The sequence below is a fragment of the Neofelis nebulosa genome, chromosome 17, assembly GCF_028018385.1.
Source record: "Neofelis nebulosa isolate mNeoNeb1 chromosome 17, mNeoNeb1.pri, whole genome shotgun sequence".
NCBI lineage: Eukaryota > Metazoa > Chordata > Mammalia > Carnivora > Felidae > Neofelis > Neofelis nebulosa.
The window spans coordinates 28,993,158-29,015,614 of NC_080798.1; the positions used below are offsets into that span (position 1 = coordinate 28,993,158).

Genomic DNA, 22,457 nt, shown 5'->3' on the forward strand with positions numbered 1-22,457 from the left:
GCCCCGAGAGCCTGAATACAGCTTTAGAATTGTTTTCGACACAGTGTTCTAGGCAGTCATTACCAATTGATAGGAGATGGTAATTGAGATCAGCCCTGTGTATCGGGCCTGGCTTGGAAGACAATCTCTTGGATGAAGTCAGGCTATGACATTGTCTGATTCAGGGAATGGGTCGCGGGAGGACTGAGCAAGGGTTCTGACAGCTGCGGGTAGGGCAGAAAGCCCTGCTGAGGGAAAGGGCTCAGCAGCATCGGATGCCATCATCAGAAAGGACTTGAAGATGTTCTGGCACCGTGGTGGCAAGCTGACTTTCAGGGGCCAGTAGATAACGTTAAAGGAGAGAAATGTGCCAGGAGAATAAAATGGGGAATGGTAAGGAGTGTGGTAAAATGGGGAAAGGGAGACCACGTGCCCTGTCTCAAAGGATTCTTTCTCTCTCACTCTATTTCCTCTTCTCATGCTTCCTCCTCACTGCACAGATCAAACAAGAACAATCTTCGGGATGAATTTCTTGCCTGGACACCCAGAACGTGACCTCTGAGTCCTCACGACTTTATTGGAGAATCTAGATCTGGGAGGTAACAGTGTCATCTAAGGCCACACTATGGGCCAGACCTGTTGATTTCCATTTTAGTGCTTTTTACTGCAGTGTGGTCATGAGGCTTGGGACACAGGCTAAGGATGCACTAAGGAGAGACAGGAGTGGACTAAGGATTTCAACAGATGTCCATTTCGTCCTGGGTGCTTATGGCAAGGGAGATGGGTGGCCTGTTTCCCAGTACTGTTAGTAACCACTCATGTGACTTCTTTTATGTAGTTACTGGTTTAAACTCCCCAGATCTTCAGAAGTGTCACTTTCCACTGGGGAAATTTTCCCTCTCATGATTAAACACCCCCCCCCCCTTTCCTTAGTATTAATCACCTTCTCCTATAATTGGTACTTAAAATGTCAAAGGAGAAGGAATTAATTAACAGGAGTATCCAGTGCAGCAAGGCATGGTATGCTGCAAGGCTCTGGGACTGATTATAAAAAGCACTTCCTTAAATATTTTGAGCACTTTGGGGAATCAGAAACCTCCCTTCTAATTGAAAGATCCTTAACTACACCCCAAGTCCTGGCTGGTGGCCAGGGGTGCAGAGCTGAGTGAGGCGGCGTGTGGAAATCCCTTCTTCGCCACTCTAGGGAGACGTCCCTCCAAACTGGGATAGGTGGCAACAGAGGTTCAGAAACGGCAGAGGTCCCGGGCCCAATCTGAGGGAGAAGAAATTTAACATGACTGAGCTCCTGCTATGTGTCAGGAACTTCACCTACGGTGCTTCTGTAGGACAGGTCATAACGATGATCTCCATTTTACAGATTAGGATATCGAGGCTTAGCATGGTGGTGAGATGCTCAAGTCGCGCGGCTACTAATTCAAAGAGCAAAGGATTCAAACTTAGGTCTGATTCTAAAGCTTTGCTTTTTCATGGGATCCTGAAATCCTAGTCCCACCTCGCGTCTGGACTGCTCTCCACCCTGGCCCCAAACTCCCTGCAGGAGTTTTGACAGCTAAGCCCCGAGCCAAGACCCCGGCCTGGGAGGTGGAGCAGGGAGCAGCACAAGAGCCCCGCCCCGGCTCGGGTGTCATCCAATGGTAACGCGGCACCCAGTCTTTTGCCCAATCAGCCAGAGCTCTCCGTCCCCCCCTCCCCGGCTCCTCTGCCCCTCCCCTCCGCTTTCCCTTTGGCTCGACCGAGCTTGACGGAGCGGAAAGTCCCTTCAGCCGACTCCGGGCCGGCAGCCATTGGAGGAAGGTCTGTCACTGGGCCGCCCAATCAGCGCGTGCACAGAAAGGCATCTCGGGCTGTGATTGGTTAGCGCGGCGGTTGCCCCCTCGCCCCCGCTAGCTCTCACCCCCCTGGGCGGCTCGGAGGCGGGGCAGGTGGGGGCGGGCCCAGGTAGCAGGTTCGGCTGCGCCGGGGCCGCGCGTCGGAGGTAAATATTAAGGCGGTGGGTGTGGGGCGCCGGGGCCGAACCGGGACGCGGGCTAGCAGAGCTGGGGAAGGGGCGACGCCCCGCCGCCCGAGGTGAGTGAGAGAACGGGCGGTTTAGCCGGCGAGCAGCTGGTGCCTGGGTCCCCTCGGGCGTCCCTGCCCGGCCTCCGGACGCCTCCAGCCGCCGCCGCGGTCGTCGGGCCCTAGGCGCCGGCCCGTTAGTTGCCCTGGCCCGGAGCCGGCCAGGCCCGCGGGGTGTTGAGCCCGCTGACGTCAGCCCGGGCTTCCTCACCCCCGGGGCTTCCCCCACCCTTCCCCCCGGCTTCCTGAGAGGGCTCCCGAGCCGTGGGAGCCTGGTCGCCGCCGCCGGGACCTCCGGGGGAGCGAGGACTTGGGGTGAGAGCCGCGCAGGAAACCGTCTCCGCCTGCGGTCTCCCCCATTTACAGACGGGGAAACCGAGGCACGGGCCGCTGGCCGGCTCCCGACGGTCGCTGTTGGCTTCGGGAGCCCTGGGCTGTATTATCTCCTCTCGGAGTCGAGGGGGGCGTATCGTTCCGTCGGTTTGGGGGTGTTGGTGGCCCCTGTCCAGGAAGAGCAGCAGTCGGGGTTCTGGCCTCGTTAATGGCGTGTTCTGCTTTTTCTTTCAGTTTCCCCCTTTCCAGGGTGAGGATGGTTTTGTACAACAACCTGGAGTTCATTAGTTGAAAGGTGCGCTCTGTCGAGACAAGGTATTCTTTTCCTTCTTTTTGTTTTTCTTTACGATCGTATTAACGATCTGTGGGGGAAATCGGGAAGTCTTGACAGAAGATCGTGTTCCTGGATTTGGTTCTCAGCTGGGTCAGCTGCCCGGTTATTCATGTACTTGGCATCTTTTCTATTCCACCCTGTGGCATTTGCATGTTTTAGGGTGGTTGTCATCTTCCAGCCACCAAGCCTTGCAGTGTCTCTCAGCCCCCAACATCCCTGCCCCCATCCTCTCCCCAGTCTCCCTGAGTTGTAGCCTCAGCTGGGCTGAGGATCATTCCTTACCTTGCTTTTGAACTGGGGCTAATAGAGATCTTAATAAGATTGTTCCTTTTGCAGTCATTGGCTCGCTGGAGAAAAATCCAGGCCTTGAGGGAGGTTGTTCATTCAAGTGCTGGTTTTCTGCACACCCCCTCACGCCCCAAGTAGACTGAATGGCCCTGAGGATTTAGCCTGCCAATTCCCCACTGGGTAGTGGGTGGATTTGAACTAGAACAGTATTAGGAGAAAATGATTTGCTGGGGGTTCTTGTGGAAGTTCATGTACTGCGAATGTTGATATCACCCAGAACATTCTCTAATGTTCTGCTGCAAAATGTTACAGTATTGCCCTGAAGAAGCCTTCCTCTGGATGGTAACTTTTGCGAAGAGCCGATAAGACCAAGGCACTGTTACACACAACGAGCCCGCAGCAGCAGTGATTTCTTGTGGTCTGGCATGCCTAAACTGTAATTTTGCCTGATTTATGGAAGTCTTTAACTCTAACCCAAGAAGAGACAAAGGGGTCATTACCCTCTTCATCAAACGATTAATATTTTGTTCCTGATTTCCACCCTCTGGTCTTAAATTTGTCAAGGTACTTTGATTGGTTACACAGCACTTACAGGCATCAGACATGGTGTGACGATCTAGGAAACCAATTTCAGATGAACCTCAGAACTTGTTTTTGCAATTGTGAAAGATTTCTTGTTTGTTTCTTCTCTCCTATAGCAATCGTAGGGGGGTTAACACTGACCATGACTTCATTCATTCTGAGATGTGGTAAAGTGTACTTTTTGTTTGTTTGTTTCCCTTTTAACCTGGAAGAGGCTTTTAATCACTTAACCAGTGAAGATGAGGAAATGGAATTTTGGCTTTCGCTTTTGCACCTGAGTTAACCAAATCGTCTGTTCATTTCACATCTACGGAATGCCCATGACGTGCCAGGCACTGGCTCGGGAGCTAGAAATCCGAAGATACAGGACTTGGGGAATTCACAGTTGGGAAGTGTCGTGGCCAGGTTTAACTCTAGTGCGACCACAGGGTTCCTTGTTCATATAAATACAGATGCAGGAGCCAGGCCATTTTTTAACTTTGTAAGTCCTGCCTGCTTTACAGACTGAATCCTTGTGTGCTTGGGTCACAAGTTAGTATGTGAAGAAGAATAAAACTGACTCTCTTTTCTGCTCATGGAATCTCTGTTTTCCAGCCGTTTAGTAGTATAACACTTACAAACTTGTTCTTTTAGTGAGAGATATCCTTTCTTAAAATGGTGATTATTCTAGCTATCTAGAAGCTTTTGGAAGAAGTCCTGTGTGTCTTCTTACTTTGGTATTCATGCTGACCTTCCTGTCCCTGCCATTCATAATTAGGGGCAGTATTTTAGTATTGTCAAGTTTTATTCTGATTTACACAGTCTCCTTTGGTTTCTGGAACAAGTCAGGACATTTGAGAAGATGTGAAACGTTCTTGAATTAGATCTGTCTCTGTTTTCTTCAGTGAGGTTCTTTGAACGATATAACCTGATAGCTTGGGAATCAAAAAGACATTGTGTTTTCTAGACAACCGTTGCCAGTTGTATGCAGCTGATTATGTTCATTTGTACCACATGTTGTCTTTTAGAACGTGGTAATTGTGACCTTTAATATTTTCCTATAAAATGTATTTCTTGACCAGCGTTTCATTGCATTGATAGGAAGCTGGTAGTTATTTGTGTCTTTCAACCCTCATCTTGATTTAGTGACTTTATTTTAGTGCCATTAGACTCTCATTGATTCAGAATTCAGACCCTCAACAAGCTCAGGTAACCAGACACATTTTCAAATCTTTGTGACCCTGAACCATTCCCTCATCTGGAATGTTGTTAAAAGAAAGGCCTTCTTCTGTTCGATACGGTTTAGAGTTAAATACATCATTGCATTCCGCCTCTTTGGTAATCTTCATTCAGCACTTAGAGTAATTATCAGGATATTCATAATCACTCCATTTCCCAGCCTGAAATAAGTACGATGGCATTTAGATGAATCATTTGTGATATATTTACACTCACAGTGAAGTATACGATTAGAGGCAATTTTAAACCAATTAGACCTGAAAGGTAGTAAGAGAACACAAAGTAGGGCAGTTATCATATCTTAAATCTGCCATATTTCCCAGTATCTAACACTGTGCTGAGTGCACAGAAATACTCAACACACCAGCAAACCTTGATTGATAACTCATCGATGGTGTCTTTTATGTCTTTCCCGTTGCAGTCTTTAGTTTTTACGGCTTGGGTGCTTAAGACTTAATTTAACTATTGTGCATGTCCCAGGGAAAGAAGAATGTTGTCATAATATTCATTTCTACGGTGGAGGAAAGTCTCTTTATTAACCTATATCTGCTGCAGTGCCAGTGTATGGAGATATTAACAATCATGAAATTTATTATCTTGTATAGTTGTAGAGTCATCAAGTTCCCCATTCACCTTTCTCTGTCAGTTGCAATGAAGAGAATCTGTGTTTAATGTAGTTGCAAACCTATTCTTTCTTAATGTGTACTTTCCGAAAGAGGAAAGGCCACCGCCTTTTTATTTTTGGGTAATGCTTTTTCAATATTTTATGACCTTTTGTTCTGTTCGTCCTAGTTGTCTAACGGGATCCCTGCTTTTATCGACTTTAAGCTCACTGCCACTTGTGCTAACTCAGGTTAGAGAAAAGCTTTCCTTGTGTGCTCACTGTAAAATACAGTTCTTAATAACTGTTGTTAAATTGCCTTCCACTTTTTTATAAACCAAAGTAGTTATATTAAATTTTACTGTGGACTGGCTCTTAAATGACTTGCATAAAACACTTCTGTAATCAAATTCATTTAAAACATAGTGTCCTAATGCATTACGTATAGCAATTTAGTTTTGTCTTGGTAATATTTCATGACCCACTGGTGGGTTTTATTTTAAATCGTGACATGACGTAGTAATCTAGAGAGCCAACAGGGTAGGAATTGTGGGTATACAATATTAAGATTCAAGGACGTTCTTAATTTTAATATTTGAGGGTGTAATTTTTAGGAATTTTAAGAAGTCATTCCTTTTCTAAATAGAATTACCATACTTTCAAAAGCAATTTTGGCCAGAAATATTTAAATACATTTATAAGGAGAACAAAACAACACACTTTTTTAGAAGTTGCTCTTTGAGTCTCTCCTCCTTCCGGGAAGTAACCCAAACGGGGTCAGTGCAGTAAAGCCTCTGTGCTTTACTCCTAAAAGGCTGTTCAGAATTTATGTATACCTCTTTTAGTTACTGTTGTTTGTTTTTTTTTAAACACACAAACGTATTTCACCCTCTGGCTTCTCAGAACCGATTAGAAGCAGTAAGTTGGAAAGCAATAAGGCCATAAAATGAGCCAAATACACATTGCGGGAAACCACAGAAAATGGCTGATTGCAAGGGAAAATCAAGGACTGTAAATCTACAGAAAGCAGACCCAAGAACTCACAAAGCCTTTCAACAAAGTAACAAACATCTTTGTATATTGAGAGTCAGGTGACAACTTTATATTCATATTGATAACTCAGTGATTCAGAAAAGGCTATTTCCCTGTTGATCTTTGAGAAGAATTTTAGTCAGAAACAACAAATACTTCATTTTGGTACCTTAAAGGAATGCAGCCAAAGTAAGGATTTGGGTTGCTGTTTGAGTAGCCTTCATGAGGGGTTTTGCTCATAATGGTGCCAAGATAGGGGCTTCCACAGGTGTCTTATGTAAGTGGCAAATATAAATCGATTCTATTCCTGCCGAAGTAGACAGTGCCCTCAAGTGGAATTAAGACAAACACATCATAAAAAAAAGAAAAAAAAAAAAGAGAGAGAGAGAGAGAGAGAAAGAGAGAGAGAGAGACGGAGAGAGCCAGCTTTAAGCCAGCTCTACCCCTGCTTTTTACTAAATGTTGCACAGATATTTCAAGAGTATTGGTTTAAAGGATGCCAAACGCTTTATCTGGTCTTGGGTAATTTACATGTCTCGTTCTGGGTTGTAATGGGACAGACTTTTAAAAAACCTCACCATTAGAGAGCACCTCATTATCTAATGATGCATTCTTTGTATAGACTTGACCGATTAATCATTAAGTTAAATTATTAAACTGAAAATTTGGTTCTTTACTTTTTGGAGTATTTATTTTTAAATTCCAAGAGGAAACTAGAGAAATATGATAGTCCAATCAACTGTTGCTGTTGGTGGATAAATCTACCTCAAAGAAGGAGGGAAGAAGTAACTGTGTTTAGAAACCAAATAGCCACACTCGTGTCCCAGAGAATACATAAGGACTATTTTTTTTCAGTAAGATAATTAATTAGAATAATGAATTCTGAATTTGATTTAGTGAAATCACATAGTGTTTAACCCCCAGTTAAGGTAGGGTTGCGAAGGCTGTTTTAATTGTGCAAGACTAGTATTGTAAAAATTTTCAGTGAAGATTTGAAACTGGAAATAGTCTTTTTATGTTTTTCTTTCTAGCATAACATAGTTAAAATTGTGGTGTTTGTTACTGTACTACAGTTATGTTCTTTGCTATGTAGTCCAAGTTTTAATGGCTACAAAATTGATTTTTAACATCTTTACTATCATCAGATTTACAATACCTGATATTTGAGATTATGAGAAATTAAATGATGGCTCTGATTAATATGGTTAACATTTGCCTGTCTAAGGACAAAATGTACATGATGAAAGGAATGAAACTGAATCAGAGATCAAGTAAATGATCCATTATCAAAATAGGGAGCACAGATAAATGAATCGTGGTTACAGTTTCAGAATATGATTTATGTTTTTTTGATAAAAGATGTTCAGCATAATAATTATGATGGGTAACTTTTCACTTAAACCACATGTACAGAAATAATAGCCTCTTTGACTGATGTCTGTTTTGCTGAAATGCAGCAACTTACTCATTTAGGTTAGGTCTGATCTATTAAAAACGCTACTTTTTAAAGCTTAAAAATGCATATATATGTTTAAATCTGTATAGAATGTTATCTTTTACTAGAATTTGATTTTATACATTGCATTGCCATGGAAACAAACATTATTGTATTGTGTTTGAAGCTACTTTACAACTGGATCTCCTTAATTAAAGATGCAACGTTACAGTAGGTACAAGTGATGCATGTCTTTTAGCCTTTTTAGGTAATTTTGGAAGTATTTCATTTATGTGTGCTTGTACTAATCAAATGAGATCTTAAGTCTTTAACCTTGATATTAGCTCATGTAGAATAAAGTGTAAAGTTTCTTTTTGCTTGTCCTCCAGGCATTTTGCTTTGCTGTCTTGTTACAGCATGGACACCAAATTGCTAAAAACGTGCTTTGGGACTGCCAGTGAATTTATCTTTTGTGGTTTTCCTACAAACTTAGTAGTTCCCTTTTTTTTGAGTTAATATTTCGGAGTTAATGTCACCATGAGTTCAGGCTTATGGAGCCAAGAAAAAGTTACTTCACCCTACTGGGAAGAGCGGATTTTTTATTTGCTTCTTCAAGAATGCAGTGTTACAGACAAACAAACGCAAAAGCTCCTTAAAGTACCAAAGGGGAGTATAGGACAGTATATCCAAGATCGTTCTGTGGGGCACTCGAGGATTCCGTCTGCAAAAGGCAAGAAAAATCAGATTGGATTAAAAATCCTAGAGCAACCACACGCAGTTCTCTTTGTTGATGAAAAGGATGTTGTAGAAATAAATGAAAAATTCACAGAGTTGCTTTTGGCAATTACCAATTGTGAAGAGAGGTTCAGCCTGTTTAAAAACAGAAACAGACTGAGTAAAGGCCTCCAGATAGATGTGGGCTGCCCTGTGAAAGTACAGCTGAGATCCGGGGAAGAAAAATTTCCTGGAGTTGTGCGCTTCAGAGGACCCTTATTAGCAGAGAGGACAGTATCGGGAATATTCTTTGGAGTAGAACTACTGGTAAGTTTGATAAACCTTTTTAGTGAGCTTGTGTGTGTGTGTGTTTCTTTCTGTGTATATTTGTATGCACACATGTTTTGTTTTTTTTTTTACCCCTTTAAATTAAATACAACAGAAGTTTTTCCAGAAATCTCCCATAGTTTTTAATATTCACAATTCTTAGGATTTACTTTTTAATGATAAATTGAGATAATGTAAAGATGATGCATTGAAAACTTTTTAAAAACTACCTAATGTAGTAGGAAATACACATAGATCATGTAATTGTTGAAGGGTTTCCAATATGACAAATTTTAACATTGTCTGTGTTAAAAGTGAACTCTGCCAATTATAATTGAATTAATCATCTCACAAAATTATGAATTACCTTGTGACCGTAGTAACTGTAGGTCTTTCAGTTTTTCTTAGGGTGTGCTATTAAGTTCATGAAAATTAGATAAAAGATATTCAAAAAATAAGGTGCGGCAATTTAAAATGGCTTATAGTTGTCCCTGATAATATATGTGAAAATGACCCAGGAACTTATTTCTCCTGAAGGGAGAACCAACAACTCCGTGATTCATTTCCAAAGTTAATATTCTCAAGAGCTTAAATGTCAGTTACATTTTTTACATTCTTGCATATAGAATTTCATGATCAAAAAGTTTCTAAAGCAGCCAATTGTAAACCAAGTAAGAGATCTGAATCCCAGCTATACTGTTTACTAGTTGGGCTGCCAGGTTACTTAACCCAAGCTACTTCTCCTAAAGCTGCTTCCTCATCTGTAAAATAATGAAACCAGCACACAGCTTGAAGCGTTTTTTTGTGATACATTGATTCAAGAGTCAGTGTGGTGGCTGGCACATAGTAAGTACTCAGTAAATGGAGCTAACGTTATCGTGGTGTTAAAGTAAATTTTTCTTTTTATGACAAAGTTATTGTTCGTATTGAAATGTAGAATCTAGCCCGGCTCTCTCACAGTGGAATTATGACTTTTAATTAATTAATTAATTAATTATATTTCAGCATCAGATACAGCTTCTTTTTTCCTTTTTTTTAGACACTCAAAATTCACCAGCAACTGCTAATAATTATATTTCTTATCTCTGTCGTTCAGAATTTTCCCAGTGATTTCTCTGAAATCCCCGGAGTGGATCTTTGTTTCTTATGGGTCATCTTACTTCCTTTCTTCTCTACCTATCAGTCATTTTTTTTTCCCCCCCTCTCACTTGAAAACTAGGAAGAAGGCCGTGGCCAAGGTTTTACTGACGGGATATATCAAGGAAAACAGCTTTTCCAGTGTGATGAAGACTGTGGAGTGTTTGTTGCGTTGGACAAGCTAGAAATCCTGGAAGATGATGACAATGGATTGGAAAGTGATTATGCAGGTCCAGGGGACACCGTGCAGATGGAACTTCCGCCCCTGGAGATAAACTCCAGAGTTTCTTTGAAGCTCGGAGAAACCACAGAGTCCGGCACAGTTATATTCTGCGACGTCTTGCCTGGGAAAGAAAGCTTAGGATATTTTGTCGGTGTGGACATGGTAAGAAACTTTTGGAATAGATTATCTTTGTAGGTGTATCTATTAGTTTCATTACCAGTTTAGGTACAAATTGAGCACTTTGAATATTTAAAAGGGTAACGTAAAAAACATCTTCTAATTTATCTTTGGTAGAGGAACATTGACGTGGGACAGGAGTCTAGATATGGAGTTACATTTACTCTTTTTCCAGTTTGAATAAACTGGAGTAATGTTTCAATCCTTCAATTTGCTCTATGATGGCTGACCAAGAAACAGGAAAAAAAAAGCCCCACCCAGAGATGTTCCATGATATCTTGTTTTTCTTTATCTTGAAAAGATTCCCCCCGCCCCCCCTTCTCTTTATAATATTTTGCTAATATGGATGGCAGTCTGAGGATCCTCTTGGCAGGCTACCTGGAGTTTTGCCCCACTGGCTTTTCCCCACCTCTGTCTGTCCTTTAGTTGGCCTGTGCGAGTGTGCATTCCAAACCCCTCTAGTGCGCTCCCGGAAAGGAAAGTTCTGGCAAACACAGTATTCCTCATCTATTTCCAACGACAGCATGTTGTACACATTGGTGCTCAGGGCAGTTGTCTGACTGGCTTGTCTCTTAATCTGACTCCATGAACAGCACTATACTCCTTGGTGCTATGTTGGAATATAAAATAATTAAATATAGAAGTCTATTTTGGAGGGAATCTTACATATCCATAAGATGTCAAAAGAACAATAACAAATAGATCTTCTGTGTACAGAAATGCACACAGGGGTTCAAATAGAATATTTAAGTGCTCAGGGAATGTAAAAGTAATTAGAACAAGGTAGGCTTAACTAGGGGCGGATTTCTGGGTGAAACAATGTATTATTAATGAATCTTCCTATGCAGATGGGTGTTATGTAGACTAGCATTTGTTGTCCAGTAAAGTAGGAGGAATCCTTTCAATTCCTTGCTTGTCTGTGGGCTTACTGTACCTTGATTATTCTTGGATCTCATTTTTACCAACACAAAACCAAAAAACAAATAAGCAAAAACACACCAAAAGCTTTATTAGCGTGGCAGTTGTTTCTGATATGTTCTTTTTTTCTTTTAGGAAAAATAGTTAAAATTTGCCAGCGTAAAATCTTGTGGAAGATCCTTTTCTGGAAAATACAGATTTTTGTATTCATGTTTTATTGAGACAGGTTTTAAAACTGTATTGCTTACTTTCTAGGATAATCCTATTGGCAACTGGGATGGAAGATTTGATGGGGTGCAACTTTGTAGTTTTGCAAGTGTTGAAAGTACAATTCTCTTGCATATCAATGATATCATCCCAGGTATGTTTTCTTTGTGTTTTTATGTATTAATAGGGCAGGGTTCCTAAGATGTGTTTTGTTATGTAAATATAAGCTTCAAGATGCATTTTTGGAAGTTGACTTCTTGTCCTATGGAATTGTTATCAAATAGAATATCCTGTCTTATCTCCAAATGAGAATAATACTTACAGACTTTTTATTTCCAAAAGCATATGAGCGTGGGGTGGCATTTATACATTGTCGTTAACTTTTCATTACCTGTTGATTCTAAGTGGGGGAAAAAGCCCTTTCTGATCATTGGAAGAGTTAGAAAATAAATCACCTGCTACCTGTTTGAGTAAGAGCCTGGTTTAAACTAGAAGCCTGTAAGCAGAAGTTGGTCACGTCATGTGACATAATATACTGTGGAGAGGATTCTTCCTGCGTGCCCTTTGAGATTTCTTCCAGTTTTGAGCTGCTGTAATTGATCAGGATTCATGACTCTCGAGTCAGATCACCCAACTTTACACCTTAGGAAAACAAAACAAAACAAAACAAAAAAACATTAAGCCGCCTTTTATTTCCTGTAAACAAGTAGCACCTAATGGCCTCTGTCAGCTAACTGATAAATTCCCATTGATGGCAAAAATCGACGGCATCTCCCCCCCTCCCCCCAACCTTAGCAGAGTTCCAGTTACAGGCTAGTTGGCTGATAGTATGTTAATCATGAAACTGACAGAGGCATTCATAGGTGGTGCTTTTAATTGATCATTATGCAGCCATGAATAAATGTCAGAAAGCCTACATTCAGTAGCCACCAATGTATGCATCCATGAATTAGATGACTTACACTTCTTCACATTCTTGACAAGTTTATAAGGTCATTTTTTTTTTAACTTAAAAAAATATTTATTTATTTTTGAGAGAGAGACAGAGAGAGAGAGAGAGAGAGAGACAGAGAGAGAGGGAGACACAGAATCCGAAGCAGGCTCCAGGCTCTCAGCTGTCAGCACAGAGCCCCATGTGGGGCTCAAACCCATGAACCGTGAGATCATGCCCTGAGCCGAAGTCGGAGGCTTCACCGACTGAGCCACCCAGGCGTCCCCCCAATTTTAAGGTCTTAATTATTGCCTGTTTTGCCGATAAAAACTGGGGCTTAGCTAGTGCTGAGGTTGGCTAGGACCAAGTAGGTGGTAGAGCCAGAATTCAGATCCAGACGTGTCTGATTGAAAGGCTCTGCTCTTTTCAGTCCCTCCTCACCCTTTGTGTATACACTTTGGATGTGAAGACTTGCATCGAAAAGCATCCTTCTCAGCCTCAGATGGATACTTGGGAATATTGTTTCCATGGAAATGGGTTTTGTCTCTAATTCTATAAAAGCTGAATTTCACTGAAGCAGGGATCATAACCGAACAAGATGATTTTTTCCGCTCCGGTATTTTTTTTTCCCTTCTTCCTCATGTTGATGCAGAACACTCTGGAGTTTCCCACAGGTCATTTCAGGTCCTCAGTAACTTTTTTTTTTTTTTTTTTTTTTGTAAAAATGAAGGGGCTATTACTAGATGATCCTTAGGATTCCTTCTAGCCTGCACTGTTTGCCCTTCTCCTGTTCCTTGTTGGCTTGGCAAGTAATAAATGCTTGTTTTGCTGAGTTACAGAATGCTTTCTACTTTGGCTTTTAGCTTTATAGCAAGAGTACATTAATTGGAGGTATGGGGTTCAAATAAGGGCTTGGTTTCGCTTTTACTTTGTAAAAGTCTGACAAACTCGGCTTTTCTTGAATTTTAGGGTAAATCCTATACCTACCACCTACCTAGACTCTCCAAGGAACATTTTTACTGTGCTTGCTTTTTCAGGTATCCATTCCTGTATCTGTTCACTAACCCATGTTATTTCTGTATGCATTTCAGAGTACGTCGCAGACACCAGCACACGTATAATTAACCAGAGAGAAGTTTAGGGTTTTTTTCTTCCTTTTGAGTTAAGACAGACACGTAACAAAATACATGTTGTGTCATTTGAGTTTTGACTAATGCATATACCCTTGAATTGGAAACCCTTATGAAGTTACTAAAATAACTTCTAATAAGAAAAATATTTGCATATCTCAAATCAAAATAACAAAAAAAGCGCAGTAAAACATCTCTTTTCCATTCTTATCTCCTCCACTTCCGGTACCTCCTCATTCCATCCCTTGCCTCCCACTGCTAACTATTTTTATTAGTTTCTTGTATATCTTTCCAGAACTTCTTTATACAGTATAAGCACATATTCTCCCTTCCCTTTTTAAATAAAAAAACATACTATTTATACTATTCTGCACCTTGTCTTATTCTCTTAAATCTATATCTTGGAGCTGTTGGTATACTTTTCCACTGCATTTATTTAACCAGATTCCTACCGACGTATATTTGGATTGTTTCTAACTTTTTACTATCACAAAGTAATAGTATCCCACATGCGCTAGCAAACCTATAGGATAAATTCTGAGAAGTGGGGTCATTTGGTGAAAAGATCCATGAACTTGTATTGTTCTAGATATTACTACATTGCCTTCAGCAGTGTATATAACAGTTACCAGCAGAATATGAGGGTGACTTTTTTTTATGGACTTTCCATGAGAGTATGTTGTTGAATTTTCTCCCAGTCTGCAAGGTGAAAAATCTATTTCAGTATAGTTTTAATTTCCATTTCTCTTTTGAATGAGGTTAAGCATCTTTTCCTATGATTAAGGGCAATTTGTGTATTTCTTTCTGTGACCTGTATATTCATACCTTGTTTATTTTTTTAAATTGGATTATTGGCCTTTTTTCTTACCAGTTTCTTTTTTATGTGTTAGGAAAGCCAACTGTTTTATGATATGGGGTGTAAATGTTTCCTACTTGCCAACTCTCATTTGTAACTCGTCCTTTTTTATCTGGTTGTCCTCATTTTTGAAAATTATGGTAAGATAAATGTAACAATATTTACCATTTTAACCATTTGTCAGTGTGCAATTCAGTGACATTACATACATTTACTGTGATGTGAAACCATCACCTCTATCTATTTCCAGACTTTTTTCATCATCTCAAACAGAAACTATATGCATTATGAAATAACTCCCCTTTCCTCCCTTCCCTCAGCCTCTGGTAACTTCTGTTCTCTACTTTCTGTCTTTATGAATTTGCCTATTCTAGATACTTCATACAAGTGGAATCTTCTAGTATTTGGTCCTTTGTAAATGGCTTGTCTCACTTAGTGTCATGTCTTTTGACTTTGCTTTAGGTGTTTTTAGCCGTGCAGAATTTTAAAATTTTTATGTAGTTGAATTATGAGTTACTCCAAGGTTATATAGGCATTTCCCCATGTTTTCTTACATGGCTCTTGTGGTTTTATTGTGTATATATCTTTGATCCATTTTTATTTTATGTGATATATAATGTGATATATGGATCTAGTTTAGGTCCCCCTCCCCAGATAGCTGCCCAGTTGTCGCAACATCTTTGATTAAAAGTTCACCTTTTTCCTGCTCCTTTGAGATGCCACTTTTCCCATACTCAATTCCCATATATACTTTGGCATATTTCTGGACTTTCTCTTCCGCCTGCTCATGCTTCAGTACCACACTGTTTTTAACGATTCTTTATAGTATGTTTTAATAGGAGCACTAGTCTTGCCTCATTGCTCTTCTGAATTTTCCCACCGTTCCACATTGTCTTCAAAAAGGGTAATAGACACATTTAAGTCTACAATCCATCTAGATTTAATTTTGTGTAGGAGATGAGGTACACATACCCAATTTGATCTACCAGGCTCGCTGCGTATAAATCAAGCTTCGACACGGGTATATATGGACCTCTTCCTGGGCTCTACTCTTTCCTTACACTAAGACGTCTAGGCCTTCATTATCATAGCTTTACAAGAAGCTTTATAGCTGGAGAGTACACTTCCCCGTTTGTTCTTGGCTATTGTTGGCCTTTGCCTCTTCGTTGTAAATTTAACAGTCGGCTTCTCCGACATTACAGGAGAGTTCCGTTGGGATTTTGGTTGGAACTGTAGTCAACCTGTAGAGTAATTTGAGGAGACGTTTTCATTATACTGAAATTTCTAATACGTGAACATCGCATTACCTTTCATTTATTTAATCTCTTTTTAGTAAAATTTTATACATTTCTCCATTTCTTGCATGCATTCTGATACGTTATAAAGTAAAACATGTTTTCTAACAATTTTCTGTGATCTATAGAAATACAGTCGACTCGTAGAGAACAGTTGTATTGAAACCTAATTCACATACCATATATCTCCCTCATTTAAGCTGTTCCATTCAGTGTATTTTAGTATATTTACAGATACGTGCAGTCATCACTATAGCCAGTTGTAGAACATTTTCATCACCTCACAAAGAAACCCTGTACCTTTTAGCTATTACTGTCCTATCTCTTCCTCCTCCTTAGTCCTAACCAACCACTAATGCACTCTCTGTCTCTGGATGTTTGTCCATTCTGCACGTTTCATATAAATAGAATCACTTAACATGTGGTCTTTTGTGACTGGTTCCTTCGTGTAGCAGAATGTTCTCAAGGTTCATCCATGGTGTAGCATGTATCCTTATTTTATTCCTTTTTATGCCCAGATAATATGCCGTAGTATGGATGTACCCCATTTCGTTTATTCATTTGTTGAAGGACACTTGAGTTCCTTCCATCTTTTGCTGTACATAATGCTGCTATCACATTTGTGTACAAGTTTGTGTGTGGACGTATGCTTTCCTTTTTCTGGTATATACCTAGGAGTGGAACTGCTGGGTCACTTGATAAGTGGGTTTAAGCATTTGTGGAACTGTCAGACTGTTTTCCAAAGTGGCTGCACCATTTTGCATTCCTACCAGCATTGTATAAAGGTTCTGATTTCTTCACACCCTTGCCAACATTTATTATTATCTGAGTTTTTGATTCTAGCCGGCCTAGTGGGTGTTAAGTGTTATCTCAGTTGACTTTTGTGGGCTGAGTTTTGTTGCAGACAGTCTTTTTAAAATCTTTTTTTAAATTATTTTTTAAATATTTATTTATTTTTGAGAGAGAGAGAAAGTGAGCATGAGTAGGGGAGGGGCAGAGAGAGAGGAAGACACAGAATCTGAAGCAGGCTCCAGGCTCTGAGCTGTCAGCACAGAGCCTGACGCGGGACTCAAACCCTCTGACTGCGAGGTCACGATCTGAGCCGAAGTCAGATACTCAACTAACCGAACCACCCGGGGGCCCTTAAAATCTTTTATTCTCAGTGTATCCATAGATTACTTTTTTAGTAGCTAGTCATTATCATCTGCAAATACTAATAGTTTAACTCTTCTTTCTAATCCTTGTATGTTTTATTTTTAAAATATGGTTTCTTATTGTCTTAGCTCTATGAACTTTTAAATGCACGTTGAATAGAAGTGGAGGTGGTATCAGCCATCTTGATCTTGCTCTTGATCTATTAAGTATGATCTTTGCCATAGGATATTATTGTGGCGGCCGTCATTTATCAGGGTTGAGAAGTTATCTACTGCTCCCTGTTTGCTAAGAGTTTTATCATGAATGGATGTTGAAGTTTATCAAACTTTTCTGTCTATTTACATAACCCCGTATTTCTTGTCTTTTAATCCAATTTCCTAATAGTAAATAAGCCCTCACATTTTTTTTTAATTTAATTTTTATTTTTTGACAGAGAGAGAGAGAGCAGGGGAGGGGCAGAGAGAGAGAGAGAGGAGGAGAGAGAATCCCAAGCAGGCTCCACACCGAGAGCACAGGGCCCGATGCGGGGCTTGAACTCACGAACCGTGAGATCATGACCTGAGCTAAAATTCAAGAGTTGGCCACTTAACCGATTGAGCCACCCAGACGCCCCAGCCCTCACATTTCTGATATAAATCTAACTTCATCATGATTCATACATTGCTAGGTCCAGTTTGCTAATCTGTGCATGTTTAAAAAAAAAAAAAAAATTGCATGTTTAAAATATTTAAAACAAAGTTTAAAAATTACATGTATTTAAATTAAAATTTTTTTTATAGTGGTCACACGCACATAACATTTACCATCGTAACCATTTGTAACTATACAGTTCAGTGGCATTAACTAAATTCACATTTTTATGGAGCCATCACTACCATTCATCTTTGTAACAGTTTTCATCTTGTAAAATTGAAACTCTATACCCATTAAACAGTAACTCGCCAAACCCCACCCCCAGCCTCTGGCAACCACTCTTCTAATTTCTGCCTCTATGCTTTTAACTCCTCTGAGTACCTCATGTAAGTGGAATCATGCAGTGTTTGCCTTTTTATGACTGGCTTATTTCCCTTAGCATAATGTCCCCAAGGTTGATCCATGTTGTAACATGTGTCAGAATTCCCTGTATTTTTTTTAAACTGATTTTTTTAAGTGTCTTTATTTTGAGAGAGAAGGGGAGAGGCAGAGAGAGAGGGAGAGGGAAAATCCCAAGCAGGCTCTGCACTGTCAGAGCAGAGCCCAACGTGGGGGCCTCAGTCTCATGAGCCATGAGATCATGACCTGAACTGAAATGAAGAGTTGGATGTTTAACCTACTGAGCCACCCAGTGGCCCCAGAATTCCCTTCATTTTTAAGACTACATAATATTCCATTATATGTGTATACCACATTTGTTTATGTGTTTATCTATTGATGGACGCTGGAGTTGCTGCTGTGTTTTAGCTATTGAGTATTGAGAATATCGCTGCTATGAACCTGGGTGTAAAAATATCTCTTTGAGACCCTGCCTTCAGTTCTTTTGGGGATATATCCAGACGTGGAATTGCTAGGTTATATGGTAATTCTGCTCTTAATTTTTTGAGGAACCACCATAAGGTTTTCCACAGTGGCTGAATGATTTTGCATTCCCACCAACAATGCACAAGATTTCCAATTTCTCCATATCTTTGCTAACATTTATTTTCTGTTTTCCTGATAGAAGCCATTTAATGGGTGTGAAATGGTATCTCATTGTAATTTAGATTTGCATTTTCCTAATGATTAGTGATGTTGAGTATCTTTCCATGTGTTTATTGGCCATTTGTATATCTTCTTTACAGATATGTCTATTCAAGTCCTTTGCCTATTTTTAATTAGGTTGTTTGGGGTTTTTTGCTGTTGTTTTAGGAGTTCTTTATATATTCTGTGTATTAATGCATTGTCAGATATATGATTTTCAAGTATTTTCTCCCATATTTTGGGTTTCCTTTTTGTTCATAGTACTCTCTTATAATCCTTTTTATTTTGGTAGAATTAGTAGTGATGTTCCTACGTTCATTTCTAATTTTAGTAATGTGAGTCAACTCTCTTTTTCTTAGTCCATCTAGCTAAAGTTTTCTCAATTTTGTTGATCATTTCAAAAATCCAACTTTTGATTTCATTGCTTTTCTCTGTTGTTTATTTTGTATTTTGTTAATCTCTGATCTAATCTTATTTTCTTCCTTCTGCTAGCTCTGGGTTTAGTTTGTTCTCCTTTTTCTAGTCCCTTAAATGGTAAAGATAGGTTGTTGCTTTGAGATCTCTTTTGTTTTTCAATGTAAGCATTTATAGCTATAAATTTCCCTCTTAATACTGCTTTCACTGCCTCCCCTAGATTCTAAAATGCTGTGTTTTTGTTTTCGTTTGCTTCTAAGAATTTTCCAATTTTCTTGTGATTTCTTCTTTGATTCGTTGGTGGTTTAAAGTGTATTACGTAATTCCCACATGTTGGTGAGTTTTCCAGTTTTACTTCTGTTGTTTGATAATTTCATCCTGTTACGGTCAGAGAAGATACTACATACGGTATCTGTTTTTTTAAATCTATTGAGAGTTTGTGGCATAAAATATGCTCTATCCTGAAAACATTCCATGGAAACTTGAGTAGAACGTGTATACGGGTGCTGGGCAGAGTGTTTTGTGTTTGTTGTTGTATCTAGTTGTTTTATTGTGTTTAAGTCCTCCATCTGCTTACTTCTGTCTGGTTCTATCCATTATTGAGAGTGGGGGATTGAAGTCTCCAACTGGTGTTTGTGGAACTATTTTTTTCTCTTCAACTCTCTGTTTTTGCTTCATGTATTTTGCTGATGTGTTATTAGTATGTAAATGTTTAAAATTGTTATATCTTCGTGTTGCATTGAACCTTTCATTAACATATAAATGTTCTTTGTCTCTTGTAATCTTTTTTGATTTAAAGTCTCTTTTGTCTGATGTTAGTATAGCCATCACTGCTCTCCTTTGCTTATTATTTGCTTTGGATATCTATTTCTGACCTTTCGCTTTAAATTTCTATGCCTTTGGAGCTAAAGTGAGTCTCTTATAGACAATATATAGTTGGATCATGTGTTTATCCATTCTTCAAATTTCTGTCTTTTGATTGGAGAGTTTAATCAATTTACACTTAAAGTAATTACTGATAAAGAGGAACTTATTTCCATCATTTTGCTATTTGTTTTTTATAGTTTTTTTTTACCTTTATTTCCTGCATTAATGTTGTCTTTTGTGTATAGTTGATTTTTGTAGTGAAATGTTCCTTTTTCATTTCTTTTTGCACATATTATAGCTATTTTCTTTGTGTTCACCACAAGAATTACATTTAACATCACAAATTTTAGTGATCTAGTTTGAATTTATAATAGCTTAACTTCAACAACATAAAAAAAACCTCTTCTTTATAGCTCTACCCCACCCCTTTCAGTTCTTGGTATTACAAAATTACATCTTTATACATTGTACACCCTAAAGCATAAACTAGTTAAGTGTTATAAATGCATTGGTTTCCTAAATTATGTAGAAAACAAAAATGTACAGTTACCAACCAGAGTTACAGTGATACTAGCTTTTAGGCTAATTGTTTTTTTAAAAAACGTGTTAGTCTCTTAAAGCATGTCAAAAACAGAGTAGTATTACAAACTGTTGTTACGGTAATACTGGCTTTTATAATTGCCAATGTATTTACCTTTATCGAGATCTTTATTTCTTCCTGTGCTTGCAGGTTACTGTCTGGTGTCGTTTGATTTCACCCTGCAGGTGCTCCCTTGGGTGTTTCTTTTAGGACAGATCTAATGGAAACAAACTCCCTCGGTTTTTCTTTATCTGGGACTATCTTAATTTCTCCCTTACTTCTGAAAGACATTTTTTCAGATACAGGATTCTTGGTTCACATTAGTTTTCTTTTAGCACTTTGAATACATTGGCCCACTGTCTCCTGCCCTCCAAAGTTTTTGATGAGAAATCTGCCTATGTCTTTATTGAGGATCCCTTGTATGTGACAAGTTGATTCTCTCTTGCTGCTTTCAAGGTTCTTTGTCTTTTGAAAGTTTGATTCTAATGTGTTGGTGTGGGGGTCTCTTTTACTTCACCTTACTTGGTGTTTGTTGAGCATCTTGGACATTTATGTTCATTGCTTTCATCAAATTTGGGAAGGTTTCACCCCGTAGTTCTTCAGACATTCTGTCTCTTTCTCTCTCTCTTCTTCTGAGACTCCCACAGTGTGCATGTTGATTTGCCGTGGTGTTCCACAGGTCCCTTGGGTGTGAGTTTGCATTTCTCTGATAATTATTGATGTTGAACACCTTTTCATATCACCTGTTGGCCATTTGTATGTATTTTGAAAACTGTTCAGTTCTACTGCCCATTTTTAGTATATGTGCTGCCGAAGCGAGCACTCTTCTGCCCATTTTTAAATCATGTGTTAATTTCTTTGCTGTCGAGTTGTATGAAATCTTACATATTTTGGATATTAACTCCTTGGTAGTTATATTATTTGCAAGTGTTCTCTCCCATTCTGTCGGTTGCCTTTTTATTGATTGATTCTTTTGGTGGGCAGGAGCATTTTAGTTTGGTGTAGTCTCATTTATTTATTTTTGCTTTTGTAGCTTGTGCTTCTCTCGTCCTGTTCATGAAATCACTGCCAAGGCCATTGCCAAAGGACTTTTCCTGTGTTTTCTTCTGGGAGTTTTACAGTTTTGGGTCTCACACTTAAGTCTGATTTATTTCAAGTTCATTTATGTGAGGGGGGTGTAAGACAGGGATGCGGTTTCATTCTTCTGCATGTGGTTTTCCAGTTTCCCCACCACCACTTATTGAAGAGACTACTACCCTTTTGCTGTTGAGTATTCTTGGCTCTTGTCAAGTATTAGTTGACCATATATACATAGGTTTATTTCTGGGCTCCCATTTTTATACTCTTGGTCTTTGTGTTGATTTTTATGCTAGTACCATATTGTTTTGATTACTATAGCCTTGTAGTATAGTTTGCAATCAGGGAGTGTAATGCTTCTGCCTTTACTCTTTCTCAGGATTGCTTTGGCTATTCGGGGTCTTTTATGAAAGTGTTATTTTTTAATGAATTTTTCCATTTAATCTTTGTTTCTAAAGTTTTTAGCGTAGCATTATTCTTAAGATCTTGTATTTTCTGTTAAATCTCAGCAGCATCTGCAGATGGGTCCTTGTTTTCATCCAAAAAAATTGTGCCTGTTTTCTTCTAACAGCTTTTTACTAAGGTTTCTTGCTTTCATTTATTCAAAAAAACTTATCTTTTGGCTTTCTTAATCTTAGCTAGGTATTTGTTTTCTATTTTAGTAATTTCCGTTTTTTATTATTTTCTTTTTGGCTTTTTTTGGATTTATTGTTTTTCTTTCTAACTCTTTAAATGGTTAGTTTAATAATTTTTAGTTTTTCTAATGTGAAGCATGTAAGGGTATAAACTCTATGTACCTATTTACCTACATTCCACAAAATTTGTTATGTAGTTGTCTTGTTACCATTAAATTTG

The 22,457-nt window shown here is 39.1% G+C and overlaps 1 protein-coding gene across 7 annotated transcripts in view; it reads left to right on the plus strand.

Annotated features, from left to right (window-relative positions):
* The first annotated feature begins 1,923 nt into the window (after positions 1-1,923).
* Positions 1,924-22,457, plus strand: part of CYLD (CYLD lysine 63 deubiquitinase) — a 64,948-nt gene continuing 44,414 nt past the window's right edge. For 2 of the 7 annotated variants that reach the window (XM_058708269.1, XM_058708270.1), the window contains exons 1-5: positions 1,925-2,067; positions 2,623-2,703; positions 8,268-8,919; positions 10,139-10,441; positions 11,630-11,735. In XM_058708269.1, coding sequence (XP_058564252.1) covers positions 8,416-8,919; positions 10,139-10,441; positions 11,630-11,735 — 913 coding nt within the window. In that variant the 5' untranslated portion in view covers positions 1,925-2,067; positions 2,623-2,703; positions 8,268-8,415. Of the gene's footprint in view, positions 2,068-2,351; positions 2,371-2,622; positions 2,704-8,267; positions 8,920-10,138; positions 10,442-11,629; positions 11,749-22,457 lie in introns of those variants that run through there. The other 5 variants (XM_058708265.1, XM_058708263.1, XM_058708267.1 and 2 more) reach the window with 5 other exon arrangements.